This window comes from Artibeus jamaicensis, unplaced genomic scaffold, assembly GCF_021234435.1.
Source record: "Artibeus jamaicensis isolate MK-2021 breed Jamaican fruit bat unplaced genomic scaffold, CSHL_Jam_final contig_471, whole genome shotgun sequence".
Lineage (NCBI taxonomy): Eukaryota > Metazoa > Chordata > Mammalia > Chiroptera > Phyllostomidae > Artibeus > Artibeus jamaicensis.
Window position 1 is genome coordinate 8287750 of NW_026521850.1, and position 16068 is coordinate 8303817.

At 38.2% G+C, this 16068-nt stretch overlaps 2 protein-coding genes across 8 annotated transcripts in view; both read left to right on the forward strand.

Annotated features, from left to right (window-relative positions):
• Positions 1 to 14031, forward strand: part of SCAI (suppressor of cancer cell invasion) — a 106675-nt gene extending 92644 nt beyond the window's left edge. For 4 of the 5 annotated variants that reach the window (XM_053667739.1, XM_053667740.1, XM_053667742.1 and 1 more), the window contains 3 exons: positions 1923 to 2096; positions 2301 to 2401; positions 4527 to 14031. In XM_053667739.1, the coding sequence (XP_053523714.1) occupies positions 1923 to 2096; positions 2301 to 2401; positions 4527 to 4673 (422 nt within the window). In that variant the 3' untranslated portion in view covers positions 4674 to 14031. Of the gene's footprint in view, positions 1 to 268; positions 1842 to 1922; positions 2097 to 2300; positions 2402 to 4526 lie in introns of those variants that run through there. The other variant, XM_053667743.1, reaches the window with a different exon arrangement.
• A 1082-nt stretch (positions 14032 to 15113) lies between these two features.
• Positions 15114 to 16068, forward strand: part of GOLGA1 (golgin A1) — a 39663-nt gene continuing 38708 nt past the window's right edge. Inside the window, exon 1 of one of the 3 annotated variants that reach the window (XM_037162020.2) lies at positions 15114 to 15356. The gene's annotated coding sequence lies outside the window, so the exon portion shown is untranslated. Of the gene's footprint in view, positions 15357 to 15407; positions 15588 to 16068 lie in introns of those variants that run through there. The other 2 variants (XM_037162078.2, XM_037162156.2) reach the window with 2 other exon arrangements.

A 16068-nucleotide genomic window follows, 5' to 3' on the forward strand; every position in this document is an offset into this window, starting at 1 on the left:
TATTTTTTAGTCCAGTATCCTATCTTTTGTGCAGTAAAGCTTAGCCCTCTAATCCCTAAATGTTCTCCTTCTGGGCACAAAACCTACAGATATCTAAGTATTTGGATGTCAGATTAGATTCTTATGCCTCTGGTATCTAAAGTCCACAGTTTTCTCCTTACCCAAGAGTTCATTCATTCAACAAATATCTAGTAAACATGTATTTGTCAGGTACAGTGCTTGGCACTGGAGCTAACACTCTGATGAGACAGAGTCGTGTTTCTCGCAGAGCCAGTTGTCCAGCAGAAGATACAGCCAGCCTACCAGACAGTTACCGCAGGGGCCCCTGGTGTCTCAGGAGGAAGCATGTGCAACACTTGAGGAATTCCTAACAGCTTTTGAGAGTGAAGAAAGTTCACGAAATGATGTCTAAAGTGGAGCTGAAGGACATTGTAGAATTATAGAACGTTTAGAGCAATTAAGATAGTTCCTGCTCATTAGAGGGTAGAGTTTAGAATTGTGGGACTGAATTAAGAAAAACCTTTTCTGATTTAAATGGAGGGCAGTGGGGTATCACCAAAGGACTAACAAAAGATTTTAAATGGCGTATCGGGAAAGAGCATTCAGTTAACCTTATGTAAAATGAATTGGACAGGAGCACTGACAGAAATAAAGAGATCCTGGTGGCCAAGGTAGGACAGTGGCTGGTTAGCTGGCTTCAGAAAATACTAGCCGAAGAACCAGCAGGGTGTGGTGATGGGCTTGGCGACGGTGAGGAAATAAGGGAGAGGAAGGAGGCAGGAATGGACTCCAGGTTTCTGGCTGAGGTGCTGATGGAAATAATGATACTGAATAAGAGGTGGATTTGTAAGAAAACAAAAGGGGGAAGATTTGTTGCCAATTTTTGACATGTTGAGTTTAAAGTTACCTTTGAGAGTTAGGTTGAATTTAGTAGTCTAGAGCAACTCTGCAATAGAAATGTAATGGGAGCCACCTATGTAATTGTAAGTTTTCTAGTAGCCATGTTTTTTAAAAAGTAGAAAATAACCGGTGAAATTAATGTTAAAAATGTACCTTTTAAGCCCTGGCTGGTGTGGCTCAGTGGATTGAGTGCCAGCCTACAAACCAAAGGGTCACCAGTTTGATTCCAGTCTGGCACATGCCTGGGTTGCAGGCCAGGTCCCCTGCAGAGGATGTGCAAGAGGAAACCACACACTGACGTTTCTCTCTCTCTTTCTCCTTCCCCTCTCTCTATAAATAAAGAAGTAAAATCTTTAAAATAAAAAAATCCCATGTGTCTTTTTGTACTCTTGCTTTGAAATCTCATGTACATTTTACACTTCTCAGTGTCTCAATTTGGACCAGTCACATTTTAAGTTCTTTTTAGGTTCTTCGAGACAGCACAGTTCTAGACCTAAGGAGCTCAATCTAGGCTGCAGATAGAGAATTGGGAATCAGTAGGCATACAAATGATAATCAAAATTATGGGAGTAGGTGAGATCGGCAATGTATCAGGCCAAAGAAAGGAAGGGTTGATATTGAAGGGAGAAGTGGAAAAAGAGCAACTAACAAAAGAGTGAAAAAGACTGGCAATCCTAGTACTCACCAGAGAATTCTGTCATGAATTGCCTGTGAGCCAGACCTTGCTGTCTTTGAATAAGATCTGTGAGTTGGAGGGGAAACGGCAAAGGAATATGTTCATGTTCTCTTTCTCTTTAGTTTACTAGGCTCTAAAGTTTGTTCAGCAGAAATCAAGGTACCTGGAATATGATTTTGCAGTTTCTTGCAGAATCTACTCTGTTGAATTATGATTTAATGATACAGCTTTAATTTTACACATCATCAGCATATTAAAATGTTCATCAAATGCATCCTTATCTTTTACGAAAGTGTTTTCTACGTATGTATGTATATGTATATATAAAACATGTTTGTTATTACAGATCAATCTCAACGAGGTAGCCTCTTCACTCTCTTTTTGAACAATCCTCTAATGGCCTTCCTATTTGTCTCTGGATTGTCAAGCATGCGTAGAGGCCTGTGGGAAAAGTGTCAAGAATATCTTCGAAAAATCAACCGCGACATTGCCCAGCTACTGACGCATTCACGTTCAATAGGTACCCTACTAATCTAATGGCACATCTAACAGAACGTACTCTAATGGTTTAAAAATTTTTTTAAATCATTGAAATTGTTTGAATTTTTAAAGGTATTTGTTGAAGGCAGGAAATTTGAGAAGGTGTTCCTGAACTTTTCTTCCCCTTGGAAATGTGCTTTTCCCTGTAAGTTTCATTTTACTGTCGTCTCTCTCCTCTTTGCAGACCAGGCGTTCCTGCAGTTCTTCGGAGATGAATTTCTCCGCTTGCTTCTCACAAGATTTGTCTTTTGCTCAGCCACCATGAGGATGCACAAGATTTTTCGGGTAGGCAAAGAATATTTTAATGACCAATTTTACCATGTTAGGTATTTAAGAAACATATTATATTTTACCTGGATTAAATAAAGTCTGAATAGATCTAAAATCCTATTGACAAATTGTATTTGTTGTACTTAAAGTATTAAAGATGGACAAAATAAGGCATATCTAATTACCTGCCACTTAATTTAAGAGGTAGAACATTTCCATTGCCTCTGAGGCCCCTTGTGGGTCCTCCGTAATCCTGTTTCCCTTTCAGCTGAAACCTAAATCCTGATTTTCACAACTATCATTCACTGTTTGTTAAAGTTTTGCCACATGTACTTGTATTCCTACACAACAGATCAATGGATCCATATTTTATGTATTTTACAACTTGCTTTTTTCACTCCCTGTTGTATTTCTGAGATTGAGCCATGTTGATGACTGACTATAGCTTTTACTCATTCGTTTTCACTGCTGTATAGGATTTTATTATTTGACTATGTAGCACAAATTACTCATCTAGTTACTGATAATGGACATTTGGGTTGTTTCCAGTTTTTCATTATAATATACATTGCCACTGTGAAATCTTCTATCAGTTTCCTGCATTTAATGTAGTAAAACAAAAATTTGGTCTTTGTGCCCTGGCTGGTGTACTCAGTAGATTGAGCTCGGGCCTGCAAACCAAAGGTGTGCTGGTTCAATCCCCAGTCAGGGCACATGCCTGGTTGTGGGCCAGGTCCTCAGTAGGGGACACATGAGAGGCAACCACACATTGAGTTTCTCTCCCTCTCTTTCTCCTTCCCTTCCCCACCTCTAAAAAAATAAATAAAATCTTTTTAAAAATTTGGTCTTTGTAAGTGTAATGAGTGAGGCCTACAAGAATAAGAGAGATAGAAATGACATTTGGCTATATCAGCTGTCATGTGAAATGCATAGAAAAATAATAACTTGTTTCTTCTGGAAATTTTAAATGTGTGGCAAAATTATGGTTTATAGAAATGGCCAAATGAGAATTAACGGGGTTTTGAAATTGTCTTTTTCTTTTGCTGTCCTATAATTATACAATTGTTCTCTTTTTTATTATTCCTTTTTTTATTTTTTTTCCATTTTCTGAACCTTCATCTGCCTTTTTAGGAACTGCTTCTTTTTTGCTAATATTCTTGGAACTCTCATCTATTTTAATGGCTTTTAAGATTTCTCGCCATGCAGATTATATCAGTGTTTACATATATTGTCAAACTTGTCTTCTGAGATACAGCCTAAATTTTCCACTTGTGTTTGAGGAGCAGTTCTAATTGTATTACCCTGTTACCACAAATAAAATATACCACCCTGGCTGGTGTAGCTCAGTGGACTGAACACTGGCCTGCGAATCAAAGGGTCACTGGTTCAATTCCCAGTCAGGGCACATGCCTGGGTTGCAGGCCAGGTCCCCTGTAGGGAGCATGTGAGAGGCAACTACACAGTGACATTTCTTTCCTCTCTTTCCCCCTCCCTTACCCTCTGTCTAAAAATAAATAAATAAAATCTTTTAAAAATAAAAAATATATACCTAAAACCTAAAGCTTTATACTATCCCCAAATCAGCCCCTTCTTCTCTTTTTTCTCTCACTGGTTCCCTACTCTTCTCTCGAGTCCCCCATTCCTGAAATCTTAGTCATTTTGACACATCCCTCTCTTACAATTAATTTCAAAGGCCCATGCTTCTCATCTTTTTTCTCTCATTTTAATTTCCACTACAATTTTATTTATTTATTCATTTAACAAATACTTGTTGAAACATGCTAGGATTTCTCTCCCCCCTAACAAGTAGAAATTACATGGTTTCTACAATATAGCATAATGCCCAGAAATGATTGGCCCCAGTAAATATTTGCTAATTAACTCACTAAATTAATAGATTAGGTTGAACCATAAGAAATTGTCATTTTTTAAGGTCAGAGTGGTCAAATGCCAGCAATTTTACATGTTCAAAAACTATGTTGCCAGAAAGAATCATACCAATATGAAAGAGAAAAATATATAATATCAACATGTTACTCCTTGATACTGTTAATGTGAACAATTATACAGTAACATTAGTGTTTATAATTTTCTGTCATTAAACTACAAAAATTAGACTTTTCTCTTCTTTGCCTGTTAGGAAACACGAAACTATCCTGAGTCATATCCACAGCTGCCAAGAGATGAGACAGTGGAGAACCCTCATCTCCAGAAGCACATTTTGGAGTTGGCCTCCATTCTGGATGTTCGAAACGTCTTCTTTGAAAATACCATAGACGACTATTAACACAAAATCCTCGTGTCGAAACAGTTTTTCATTTGCCACAGATTTTAAATGGTGCCGTTTTCTAATGTGATGACAGACACACAGTGATGTTACTTAGGTTTTTATTTTTTAATTTAGGACCACCATTTTAAGAACAAACTGAAAAAATTGTTCATACTTTTAGGGTAATTATTTTAAAATACAATCTTTTGGGTCTTTTTAAAAACTCAACTAATCTTGGGATTTTTTTTCTTTTTCTTTTTTGGTCTTGAGGTATGGAAACTTGCCTCCAGCATCTAACCCTACACTCAAATAGTCACTATTCTCACCCTGTGAAGAGTAAATTATTTATTTTTGTACAATGAAGAAAATCCAACTCTTAAACTTGGACCTTTCGTGTGTGGATTTGGAAAATACATAATTGTTCAGAGAGGAAGCTAGCCAGCATGGACTATTAGAAATCAAGAACAGAGTCCTGCCGTACGATTTCTCTTCATTCCAACTTAGTAGGTAGAAAGTGTATGATTCTCTGAAGTATAATCAACACAGTTCTTGAAATCATTTCACTTGTTTAAATACTGTCAGAATTTCAGAAACTGTATAAGACTGATTTGCATCTGAAGGCTAAATCTTTCACTGGGGTCTTGAGAGGGATGAATATCGTTTGGAATGTGTGAGTCCTGTGTTACTATGAGATATGTTTGCCTATTTTGTTTCCTTCATAGTCTTTGAGTATTGAAATGAAAAAAAAGAACCACTTTTAAGTATTTCATTTAAAATGCAGATTGTTGGTTCAATAACACAGTATTTGCAGTTGGAATTCTATTTAAATTCTTTGTTCGTAAGATCAGGTTTAAAGACTGCCTAGATGGAAGCCCGTGGAACACAGTTCAGACTTTGTAATCTTTTTGCATAGTTCATATTTATGAGACTTCAGAGTCAGAGATGTTACTCATTTTAGCTGAGGGTAACTGAATTGCTATTTAACCTAAAATGGAAGTTGCTTTTGCATTGACAATTTGGCAATAAGGTTTTTTAAAACCTGTTTTATTTAATATTTTATATACATGCACAAGTTTTTTATTATTTTAAATAGGACTCAGTATATAATATAAAGATGTTTGTGTTTTTCCTCCCTGTCATCCCCTTCATAATTTTGCAGGCACTAGCTGTGATGTTTTCCCCTCTCTTTTAACTCCACAGAATTCAAGTTCAGAAAGTCACGAATCAAATTTCTGCTTAATTTTCTGTACAGGCTTGCATTCTACCTCTGGCAGCCCCGGGGGAAATGGTGATAGCTTTTGCAGCCGCTTTCCTATGTCCTTAGGGAATTTTTTCTGTAATATTTTCAACTTGGTTTTCATTTCTGTCATACAGAATTAGTTGGGTCCAAGTTATTAATATATTTGTTTCAATTGGCTGACTTTTCACCTGAAGTCTTGAAGCTACTGTTCTTGGTTTGGGGGGACTTTGTGATGTTTTATTAATTTTTGAATTGTTTGTTCTTTTAAACAGTATTTCGGAAAGCTTTGGAAACATTATTCTGGGTAGATATTTTCTTGCTCATGGGTGATTTTTCCTTAGCAGATAGACTGTTTTCCCTTTTCTCAGCCCCTTCGCTAACGTTGGAGCTTTCCTGTGAGCTCTGCATTCACCTGACTCCAGCAGGACAGACCTTAGTGGGCTGGCTGCTGTATCAGCTCTCCTGAAGTTCTGTGCCAGTGACATTCCCAGCAACACATATGTTCCTGTTCTCTGATGCTTAAGATAATATTTTACATCCTGAGCTTTATCCTCACCTGTTTAGCATAAAGAACACTGGTCTGAGAACTAGGAGGCCTGAGTTCTAATTCTGCCTTTCCTGGTAATTAGCTTTATGCCCTGAGCAGGTGTCTGCATGTCTCTGCTTTTTAGCATTCTCCTCTGCAAAGTGAAGGCATTGGCCCTGGGTGCTGTCCAATTGCATGGTTCTATAATTTGAACTCTTGATTCCAAAGGTATTGATTTCTTTACTCATGTCACCTGGAAAACTAGTTTCCCTGATTTTAGTGTACACAATATTTACTTTTCTAGATTATATTTAACTAGTTTTTGTTCAAGAAAATATCTGGGTCCCACCTAGTTGTTGTAGAAACTAGTTCAGAGAGAGTGAGTCCTGAAATATTAGAGCTTCTGTGATGAGAAATGTGTTTATCTAACAACAAAGGGTCTCAGACATCACAGCAAGGGTTTAGATGATGACATTGCTTCTTAAGCTAATGGTGGTATAAATTGCTTACTGGTAGTTAAAATTTTTAAGTGAGCCAAAGTGATCTTGAGAGGAAAACTGCTAGAAAATTCTAAACTATTGTTTCATTCATGCCTTCAGAAAAAAAGTGTTGAACAACATCCCCACCCCAGATTCTGTTCTAGGTGCTGTGGGAAAGCAGTCAAAGTAGACTTAAAAATTCCTGTCTTCAGGAAGCTTCTACTCAAGTAAGAGGAGTCGGGCAATATGTGTAATAATTAAGTAATTTTATGTTAGAAATTTATAAGTAGTATAAAGAAAAATTAGATCACTGTAAGAGAAATTTTATTTGTTTCTTTTGGGGCAAAGAGCAATGTTGCAATGAGTGATCAGGGTAGGCCTTATTAAGAAGATCACATTTGTGCAAACACTTAGTATTTCTTTGTCTTTTCTCTCTATGGTTTTTTTACCTTTTATTATAAAAGTTTTAAACATAAACAGAGGTTACTGAACCCCCTTGTACATTTTACGGTGTTACTTTCATCAAGGACAAAGAAACGTGGAAGGACAATCACCCAGTGGGGTCAAGACAGCAGCGGCACAGAGTCTTCATTTTTTCCAGTGCACGCTGCTCCCCTTTAGAAATATAAAGATATTGAGGCCTTTATTTATTTATTTTTAGATTTCATAGAAATTGAAATATTGGAACTAAGAACAGAGCAAAGCAATAGGAAAGGGCACTTCTTTGTTTTCAAACGGCACACACTCCCCCTGGAGATTCTGATACAGTCTCTTATCCTTAAAATCACCATAAACAAAATAGGGAGGAGAAGACTCCAAGAAGTCAGCTATACACAAAACAAAATTAAGCACAAAGAATTAATTTATCTTTCTTCACCCATATATTTCTGAAGTTGATAATGTACCTATCTTCCCTATTTTACAAAAGGGAAATACACGACCCCACCACCACCAAAACTATTCATTTACTCACAGTGATAGTTAGAACTCAGATCTCCTGATCTCAGCCCAGTCTTTCCAGTAGCTCAGGTTGTTTTCTATAGTGACCGAGAAAGAAATAATTAGAGATTTATATTTTGGCACAAAGGTTATGATATTTTTTAATATCAAATATTAAAACCAGTAAATCAGTCAGCCCTAGCAAATTTTTGTGCATTAATTATAAAGAATCCACAAAAGTTAGACCTTTTGTCTTTGATTTTAGCCAGGATATGTGTGTGTGTGTGTGTGTGTGTGTGTGTTTTCCTTTTAGGAAGTGGTGCTCTCAAAACCTCTCAAAGCACATAGAATTTATCGTACCCTTTATATTTTTATCAAGCTGAAATGTTCTGCGATTATAAAAGCAAAGTGCAATCTAGTCATGACTGAAACTTTTCTGATCTGGAGTCTGGGTTTTATTTTTCCTCACATGTGGCTTTTGCCATCTGTTTTGTTTTTGTAATAGAATTCCCTGAAACAGATTAGGTGGTGATTGAACTGAATTTCATTGAGGTAAAGGGAAAATCAGCAAATCTGCTTTTTTATATATCAGTTATGGAGCTTTTTGTAGCATTCTTCTTCAGGTTTAATCTCTGATCTGTGTGACTGTAATTTTCTGTCTCTCAGAAGGGGTTTGGCCTCAGTTGAAAAATCTTGTAGTTATCCATGGAGACTTGTAATCAGCCTGATACACAGAGAACATTCTTCACTGGATATATAGTAAGGTACCAAGGTCTGCAAACTTGGCTACTGCCAGTGATTCAGAATCCCACCCCCGACCCTAAGTGAGTAAAAGATTTGATTTTTAATATGAATGGTATGAATCTCCTTGTGATATTTTGGGTGTATATGTGTTCCTGTATGTTTGATTGGAGAGAGTAAAGAGTATTTATGTTGAGGGCTCCTTTGTTTTTATTTACTTGAAATCCTTACTTGTAATGGTATGTGTATATTTTTATGATGCTAAATGCAATCTGTATACTTTTTGTATATATGTACATGTTTGTAAATATATTGGTATGCAATGATATAGTATGTGTATATTATATACCCGTACCCATTGTGGGCTGAGTTTATTTACGTTCTGTGAGGACATCAGAGTGGCATTGTTCATGCTGCTGTAATTAGGTTGTGGCTGTAGCTCATTCATGAGCCTCTATTTTAAGGGGCTTTTGTTTGGGTAAAATGGGTAAATTTGGGGTTGAAATTAGGGTACAAAAATCTTAACAGATGGCTGGATATTCTTAGCTTTAAATTCATCTGCCGATTTTCTTTTAAACTGATGATAAATTAGTGATATAAACCTGAAAAACCTAAGTATGTGAAACTGAGACACCAGCAGATTCTTAAGCTGCATTAGTCCTTTATTTTCTTGATCCATAGTTGAATATTATTACTGAGTAGTAAAGTATTTATGCTGAGAATCGAGGGACTGTGGGAAAAATTACTTTGATCACATTTCAAAATAGATAGGAAAATGTCCTTTAAATAGGGACTATGTTCTTAGTTGCCATTTTATTGCCTGAAACTGACTTTTAATTTTGGAACAGTTGTTTTCACCATTGTGTCTCTGTGACTCCATGAGGCAGAAAAAGGGGCATTAGCTAGGGGACTTAGGTTGGGTGAAATTCATTGAGAGCAGGGGGTTGTTATTGGCATATTTACAGCAGCTGTGATCACATTAGTCCCATCGTGGCATTTCTGACTGTACATGTTTCTTATGGGGGTTGCATATCAAAGATGAGTATGTTCATCTGAGCAAATGCTTCCAGTGAATAAAAGGCCTCCAGTTGTATTTCTTTGTCTCTATGAGATCGCTTGTGTTCTGCAAATTGATGATACATTCATACATGAAGTAGGATTCTTAATATTAGGTGCATGACGTGCTCTAAATTCTGGGCCTTCAAACCTCTACCAAAGATGACAGGTGGGGGAGATAAGAGGATAGTAATTATGTACAGTGCCAATTTGTGAGCCTGTGATATATCACAGAGTATCCATGTTCAGTTACGCTTGTCTTCACTGGGCATGTTTATTTGCATGGAAGCGTGTAAAAGATGTTTAGTATACACTTGAATACAGTCACCACAGAAATTAATTAGAGGTTATTTTTGCATGATAAAATAGAACTGCAAAACAACCGTTTCCCCCAGTATTCTTCAGAAGATTAATTCTATCTGACCCAATGTTAAATTATCTTAGAGAAGTTAGAATCAGGAATCAATTTTACCACCCCCAAAATACTACATTTGCCTCTTCATTGTAGTTTTAATAAAAGTCAACTATTCATAACACTTCTCAATTAAAGTCTTAAATTTAAAATGTTATAAATATTAAAATTTGCTAATGTGGCATTTTGAAAAATCAGTGAACACGTTCATAGTGTTGGATGTTCACCAGATCATTTGTTGCAATTGGAGACTAGCAGAGCAGGTGTTACGCTATTGGGTTGGCCAAAAAGTTCGTTTGTTTTTTTCTGTGAGATTGTATTGTGACAGCTGTCATATCAGTGTGCACTTTTTAAAAACTTACCAAACATTTTGTGTGGCCATTTTAATATTGAAGATGAAAGAAAATATGCAACATTTTCTGCATAGCATGCTTTATTATTTCAAGAAAGGCAAAAACACAACTGAAATACAAAAACAAAGATTTGTGCAATGTATGGAATAGGTGCTGTGGATGATCGAATGAGTTAAAAGTGGTTTGCAAAGTTTTGTGCTGGAGATTTCTCACTGGACGATGGTCCATGGTCATAGACCAGTTGAAGCTGACAGCAATCAAATAGAGAACAATCGACGTTATACCACCACATGGGGAGAGTGACACTCAAAATATCCAAATCAGTGAAGTTATTGGTGTAAATGAAAAAACTGTCTTTACGAAAAGAACTAAACGGACACATTGACCAACCCAGTATTTAAAATTCATGGCACCCACTCGGGCTCAGTGTGGGCATTGATTTGAGGAGAGCAGCAACAATAAGTGCAGTAGATGAGGTTCCACTGTGAATAGGACTCCAACAGCTGCAGAGCCAGTTGCTTGGTGGTTGTATCAGGATGGCTTAGAAAACCAAGCACTTTCCCCTGTTCTCCTGTACTCCTAGACATTGATACTCTGACCCTAATAGTGCTACCCATTCTCCCCTGCATACTATGACCACCTTAAAAATTTTTTTTAAATGGCACTTTGTTTTCCTCAATCTAGAATTTCAAAACTGTGTCCAGCTTCACTGAGTTTTTTTTTTTTTTGGACACATATTTCACAAGCATATCTTCTGTTTAAGGAAAAATAATTGGTATGTTAATGGAATCAGTCACCTATTGGAAAGAAGGATGTCAGAAGGACAGTGCAAGGGACGTGCCCCTAAATGGGTGAAGAGAAATGTATTAATATAACTAATTTGTTTGTGCCATAGAAATATTTCCATCTGTAGGTATGGAATATTGTTAAGCTAAAATTGGTATTTTTCACTTATTTGGTGTAATACTGGCTTTTGAGAAGAATTTCATTTCTGCATAACACTGTTACTTAATCACTGATTGAAGCACCATTTCTTAATTTTAAAATATTTTTGTTAATTTGTGGTTTTTTTATTATTTTTAAAATTAGTTATCAAACTGAAATTTTTAAAACATTTGAATAGTAGGTCAGAATTTTTAAATAGTTTGAAGTATATTAATTTTGCACTCCACATTCAATTGATCATAAGCCTGAATTTGGTCACAGAACAGACTGTAAGTTGGGAGTATTTTCCTATTTGGGAGGACAATTCCAGGATGTCCTAAGACAATCATCTTTTTAGGTAGAGTGTTGTGTTTATTGAGACATTGGTAATTTCAGGGTTCAGATTCTTTCTGGTAGGTTTATGGAATGAAAGTTAATAGACTGAGTGATGTTATCACTTTCAGGATGAGATAGAAAATTATAGCAGCCTTCTTACAGGTCTGCAGTAAACAATATTTAAATTTTATGTTAGTTCTGGCCATTGTGGCTCAGTGGATTGAGTGCCAGCCTGAGAACCAAAAGGTCACTGGTTCATTTCCCAGTCAGGGCACATTTCCTGGGTTGCAGGCCAGGTCCCCAGTAGGGGGTGAGGCAACCAATCGCACACTGATGTTTCTCTCCCTCTCCTTCTCCCTCCCTTATCCTCTCTCTAAAAATAAGTCAATAAAATCTTTAAATGTTTACAGGTCTATTTTAAAATAATATGTTATATCACTAATATTCTTTTCTCTTTTGGAACTTTCAAATCTCCATTTGTCCATGATTGAAAATTAAGATTAGTGAACATTACAACTTGACCCATAAGTTTTCTCAAGCATCAAATCAGTGTGATCGACCACGGTAAAATGTGAAATGATTATATATGATTATCCTAAGGTAAATATTTCCAAACCACAGGGAAATAACCCCAGTATTTTTTAAAATCTTATTCCTGTCCTCCTTTGCATGTCACTGATTTTTTCTAAATTATAAAAATGTGTTGTGATATATTAAAATCCACAAGAAAAACTGCATTAAATGTTTTAGGGCAATAAGAATTATTACTGTTTCTTGAAGAAGGAGTTCTTTAAAAACAAACTCGTTTCTTCATCTTTTATTAAAAATAATTTTTAATGGTTCAGTAAAATGCTTTAGGACTTGACTTTCACGGCTTTTTACAGTTATCTGGGTACATTCCTTTCGTCACATAGACCACGTGGCTAGTTCTCCAAATGTTTTTGTTTTTAATAAACCTGCTGTTAAATAATCAGAATCTTATGTTTTAGAGGTTTCTTCTTGTTAAGGTGGAAAGGTCTTAGATACTAGGAAAGGCAGATGTGATGTCCTAATATTTCATAGTAGAGCTTACAAGTGAAGGAATTTATCCAAATAGGTTATCTTCAGTGTGTAGCACCAGTACAAATAGGGGTTTCATGAGTCATTGGATCTGATGAAGCAGTGATAAATCATCTCTTAATTTGCTCTAATAATTATTGTCATTTCAGGCCACATTCTTTTCTTTGAGCAATTTCCACGGTCAGGTTGAATACCGTTTTTCTTTATTCAAATCATCACAAAGGTTAAGATAATCAAATAGGAGTTAAAATGAATTATGTTTGATTGTTTTTCCCTGAAAATAATGGTGAACCTATTGTCTGTATTATGAATATTAGGCAGAAATGCACTTGTTCCGATCATAGCAGAAATTACATCTGGAGAATATAACTGATTTTCTAGTGGTGTGAAATACTTTTTAAAAACTGTGCTTGTCTGTAACTGAAATGTTATAGAATTGTAACAATATAGGGATTATAGAGTTATATTAGCTCTCCTCAAGACATTGAAGCACAATAATTTTCATGTAACAGTTTTTATCCAAGTGCTGCTAATCTGTTGTGCAAATAATGAAGCTATTTGATTGCCTATCTAGCTATTCACAAATGACTATAATCCTTGAGACGTAGTCTTGTTGCTCACTTGTAGTAAATTTTGGGTATTGTGGGTTAACACTTTAGAACAGAATCCATCAATTCAGTTGTGAGGCAGCAAACCATTTGAATTCATTAGTTTTGTATGCATTGTCAGTAGAATAAATTTTGAAGGGGCTATTTACTACCAATGACTAAGAGGGAATATTATATTGTATCATTTGACTTGAACTTTTGTGATCTTGTAAGTCTTGTCTGTTGTGTTTGAAACTTACTTAAGCCATACATACTCTTAATGATGTTTTTTATGTTCTTTCTCAGCAGCCTTTTTGTCTGGTATGGTTAATAGCTTATAAAAATTGAGAGGTTATTGAAACATTTTTTTTCCTTGAGTTCATCACTTTTGACTCTTGTATATGGGATTTGTCATAAAGAATAGTCAGCCTTTCACTTACTTCACAAAATGAATTTCAGAATTAAACACTGTGACCTGCAGAGCGGATTTAGTAGGCCCCCGTCTTTCCAGTTTTCTTCTTTCATATGGTGCCTACCACCTTGAGGGAGCTTAAATACTAGAGGATGGGAAGTTAAACATTGTCATTTTTGTTTATTGAGTAACAAGATCACACAGCATTTGATTTTTGTTGTCAGTGTATTGAGAGCATTTTTACATTAATAAATGTTCTGTAGAAATGTGACTACATTCATCAGATGTGAACTCTTGTAAATGAATTTTGTATCTTGAATTCACATATATATTAAGTGTATCAATATAAAAATAAACATTATTTGCTTAAAAGTTGTTGGTTCTTAATAATCGTTGACAACTCTACGTGCTAAAACTCCTACCGTTTGTTTGCTTTCAGATAATGTCATACAGTTCCAACTCTTTTGGGGCTGTGGATTCAGTGCTTATTCTCCTAGTTTGTATGTTTCTTCTTAGTCTTACTCTTGGTTTTTTCCCTACCCTACTCCTGGTGGTCGGAACTGGAACTCGCGGAGGGAGGGATTGTTTAGGGGAATCCAGTGGAAGCTGTCGACACTGGGGCTGGTTGATGTTGTGTCTGGGGCAAGAACATGAGCAGTTTCAATGTGGAATGCGTGGCTTGGCTAGCAGTGAGAAGTACGGAGACCTGATAAAGGCTACTAATTTGCACTCTTAGCTTCGTACGAGGCAGTTTTTACCTGGTAATGAACGCAGTGGGTTGCCAAACCGGCGTTTTTGTTCTTTAAACTAAATGCACCGTATCAGAGTGCACTACGTAATAGGGTATGATTCTGGAAACTCCTTTCAAAATTACAGCATATGTGTCATGGGTTGCGATATAAAATGTGTAACCTACAACAGGTCATAGGCACAAAAGTTAAAAACTAACAATCACAAGGCACGAGGCACCCATTACAAACTTGGAGTGATCACCTATTAAGTGACAAGGCGGCTGTGTAGGGTGCGGGGAACTGGGACGCGGGAAGAGGAAAGGAAGCTCCGGGTTGGCCCAGCGCAGCCACCACCGGTGCTGCCCCCAGCTCAGCACACGTCGGCCCCACCGCACCAATTGCGTTCTTTCCTTTTTGCCACAAGGTTCCTCCCACTTCCCCTCCTTTCAGCACCTACTCTTAAAAAGGCCTCGGCCGCACTGTCAGCACACACCAGTCCGGCCACTTGCTGACGTGGCCTGCCCGCTGGAGGGAACGCCGGGCACCGCGCCCACGCCATCCAGTGGGTGGGACCCAACCACTCCTCCAAGTTAGCGCTCAGGTCCGCCAGGGCCACTCTCAGGCGCCTGCGCGCCGGGGACAAGCAGACCCTGCGCGCAGCTACTTCCGGCGCGCTGGTGCAATTGCGGTTCCGGGTCAGTGCTTCCCTAACCTGCCGGCCGTTCGGGCTAGTGACGCGCCCCGGCGTTCGTGAGAAGCCCCGGAGGCGGGGCTCTGCCGGCTGCCCAGAGAGCGGCAGGTGCGCGGGTCGGGGCCAGAGACGCGCGGAGGCCCCTCATCCTCCCAGTAGATTCGGTCTGCCCCCAAAGCGGCCCAGACGGGGTTGCTCCAAGTCCCAAGGCAGGGGTCGGTACCGGGGTGCTGAAAGGGCGAGGGTGGGGGCAGAGGAGGGCTGCCCGTCCTGGGAGCGTGGAGCCTAGGGTTCCTGGATTCCTCCTTTCGCGACCTTTGACAAGTCACTCCTCTCTGGATCTCAGTTTCACTGCTGTCAAATTGGAGAGACGTGGGCTCCCTTTGACAGTCTACGCCCGAGCGCGTCTCGAAGAGTGAAGAGTGCTGTCCCAACTGTCGTGGCAGGTACCAGCCTGCCTCCTTGGGCGCTGGGCAGCTGTCTTTTACCCAGCTGAGCCATCCTTTCTCTCAGTGACTTTCTTAGTGGAAGTCAAGGCTCCAGGGTCTGGCCAGGTAGTCTGTGACTCAGAATCAGTTGAGAAATAATCATTGATTCTGGAAAGTCGTAATCTCATTCAAGGTATTTTGCTTGGGTCGCCAGTGTGAAGTGAATTTATGGACCTACTGCAATGAGAGGTTTTGTTCTTTGTGCCTGTAAGTGAAACTCTTAGGCAAATCACAAATGCAGAGGAGACCAGACTGTGAAAAGGTAGCTCACTCAGGAATGGGGCAGTGACGGGTTTTTCTCTCTTCCCTCTAATCCCTCTCCCTACTCTTCCAACCCCTCCACCCCCACCCCAGCATTTTCACCTTACACTTGAAAGGAAGTGTCCAATGCATTTTATCTGTCTTTGTGCAAGACGGAATGCTTTGACCTCCAAGCTGT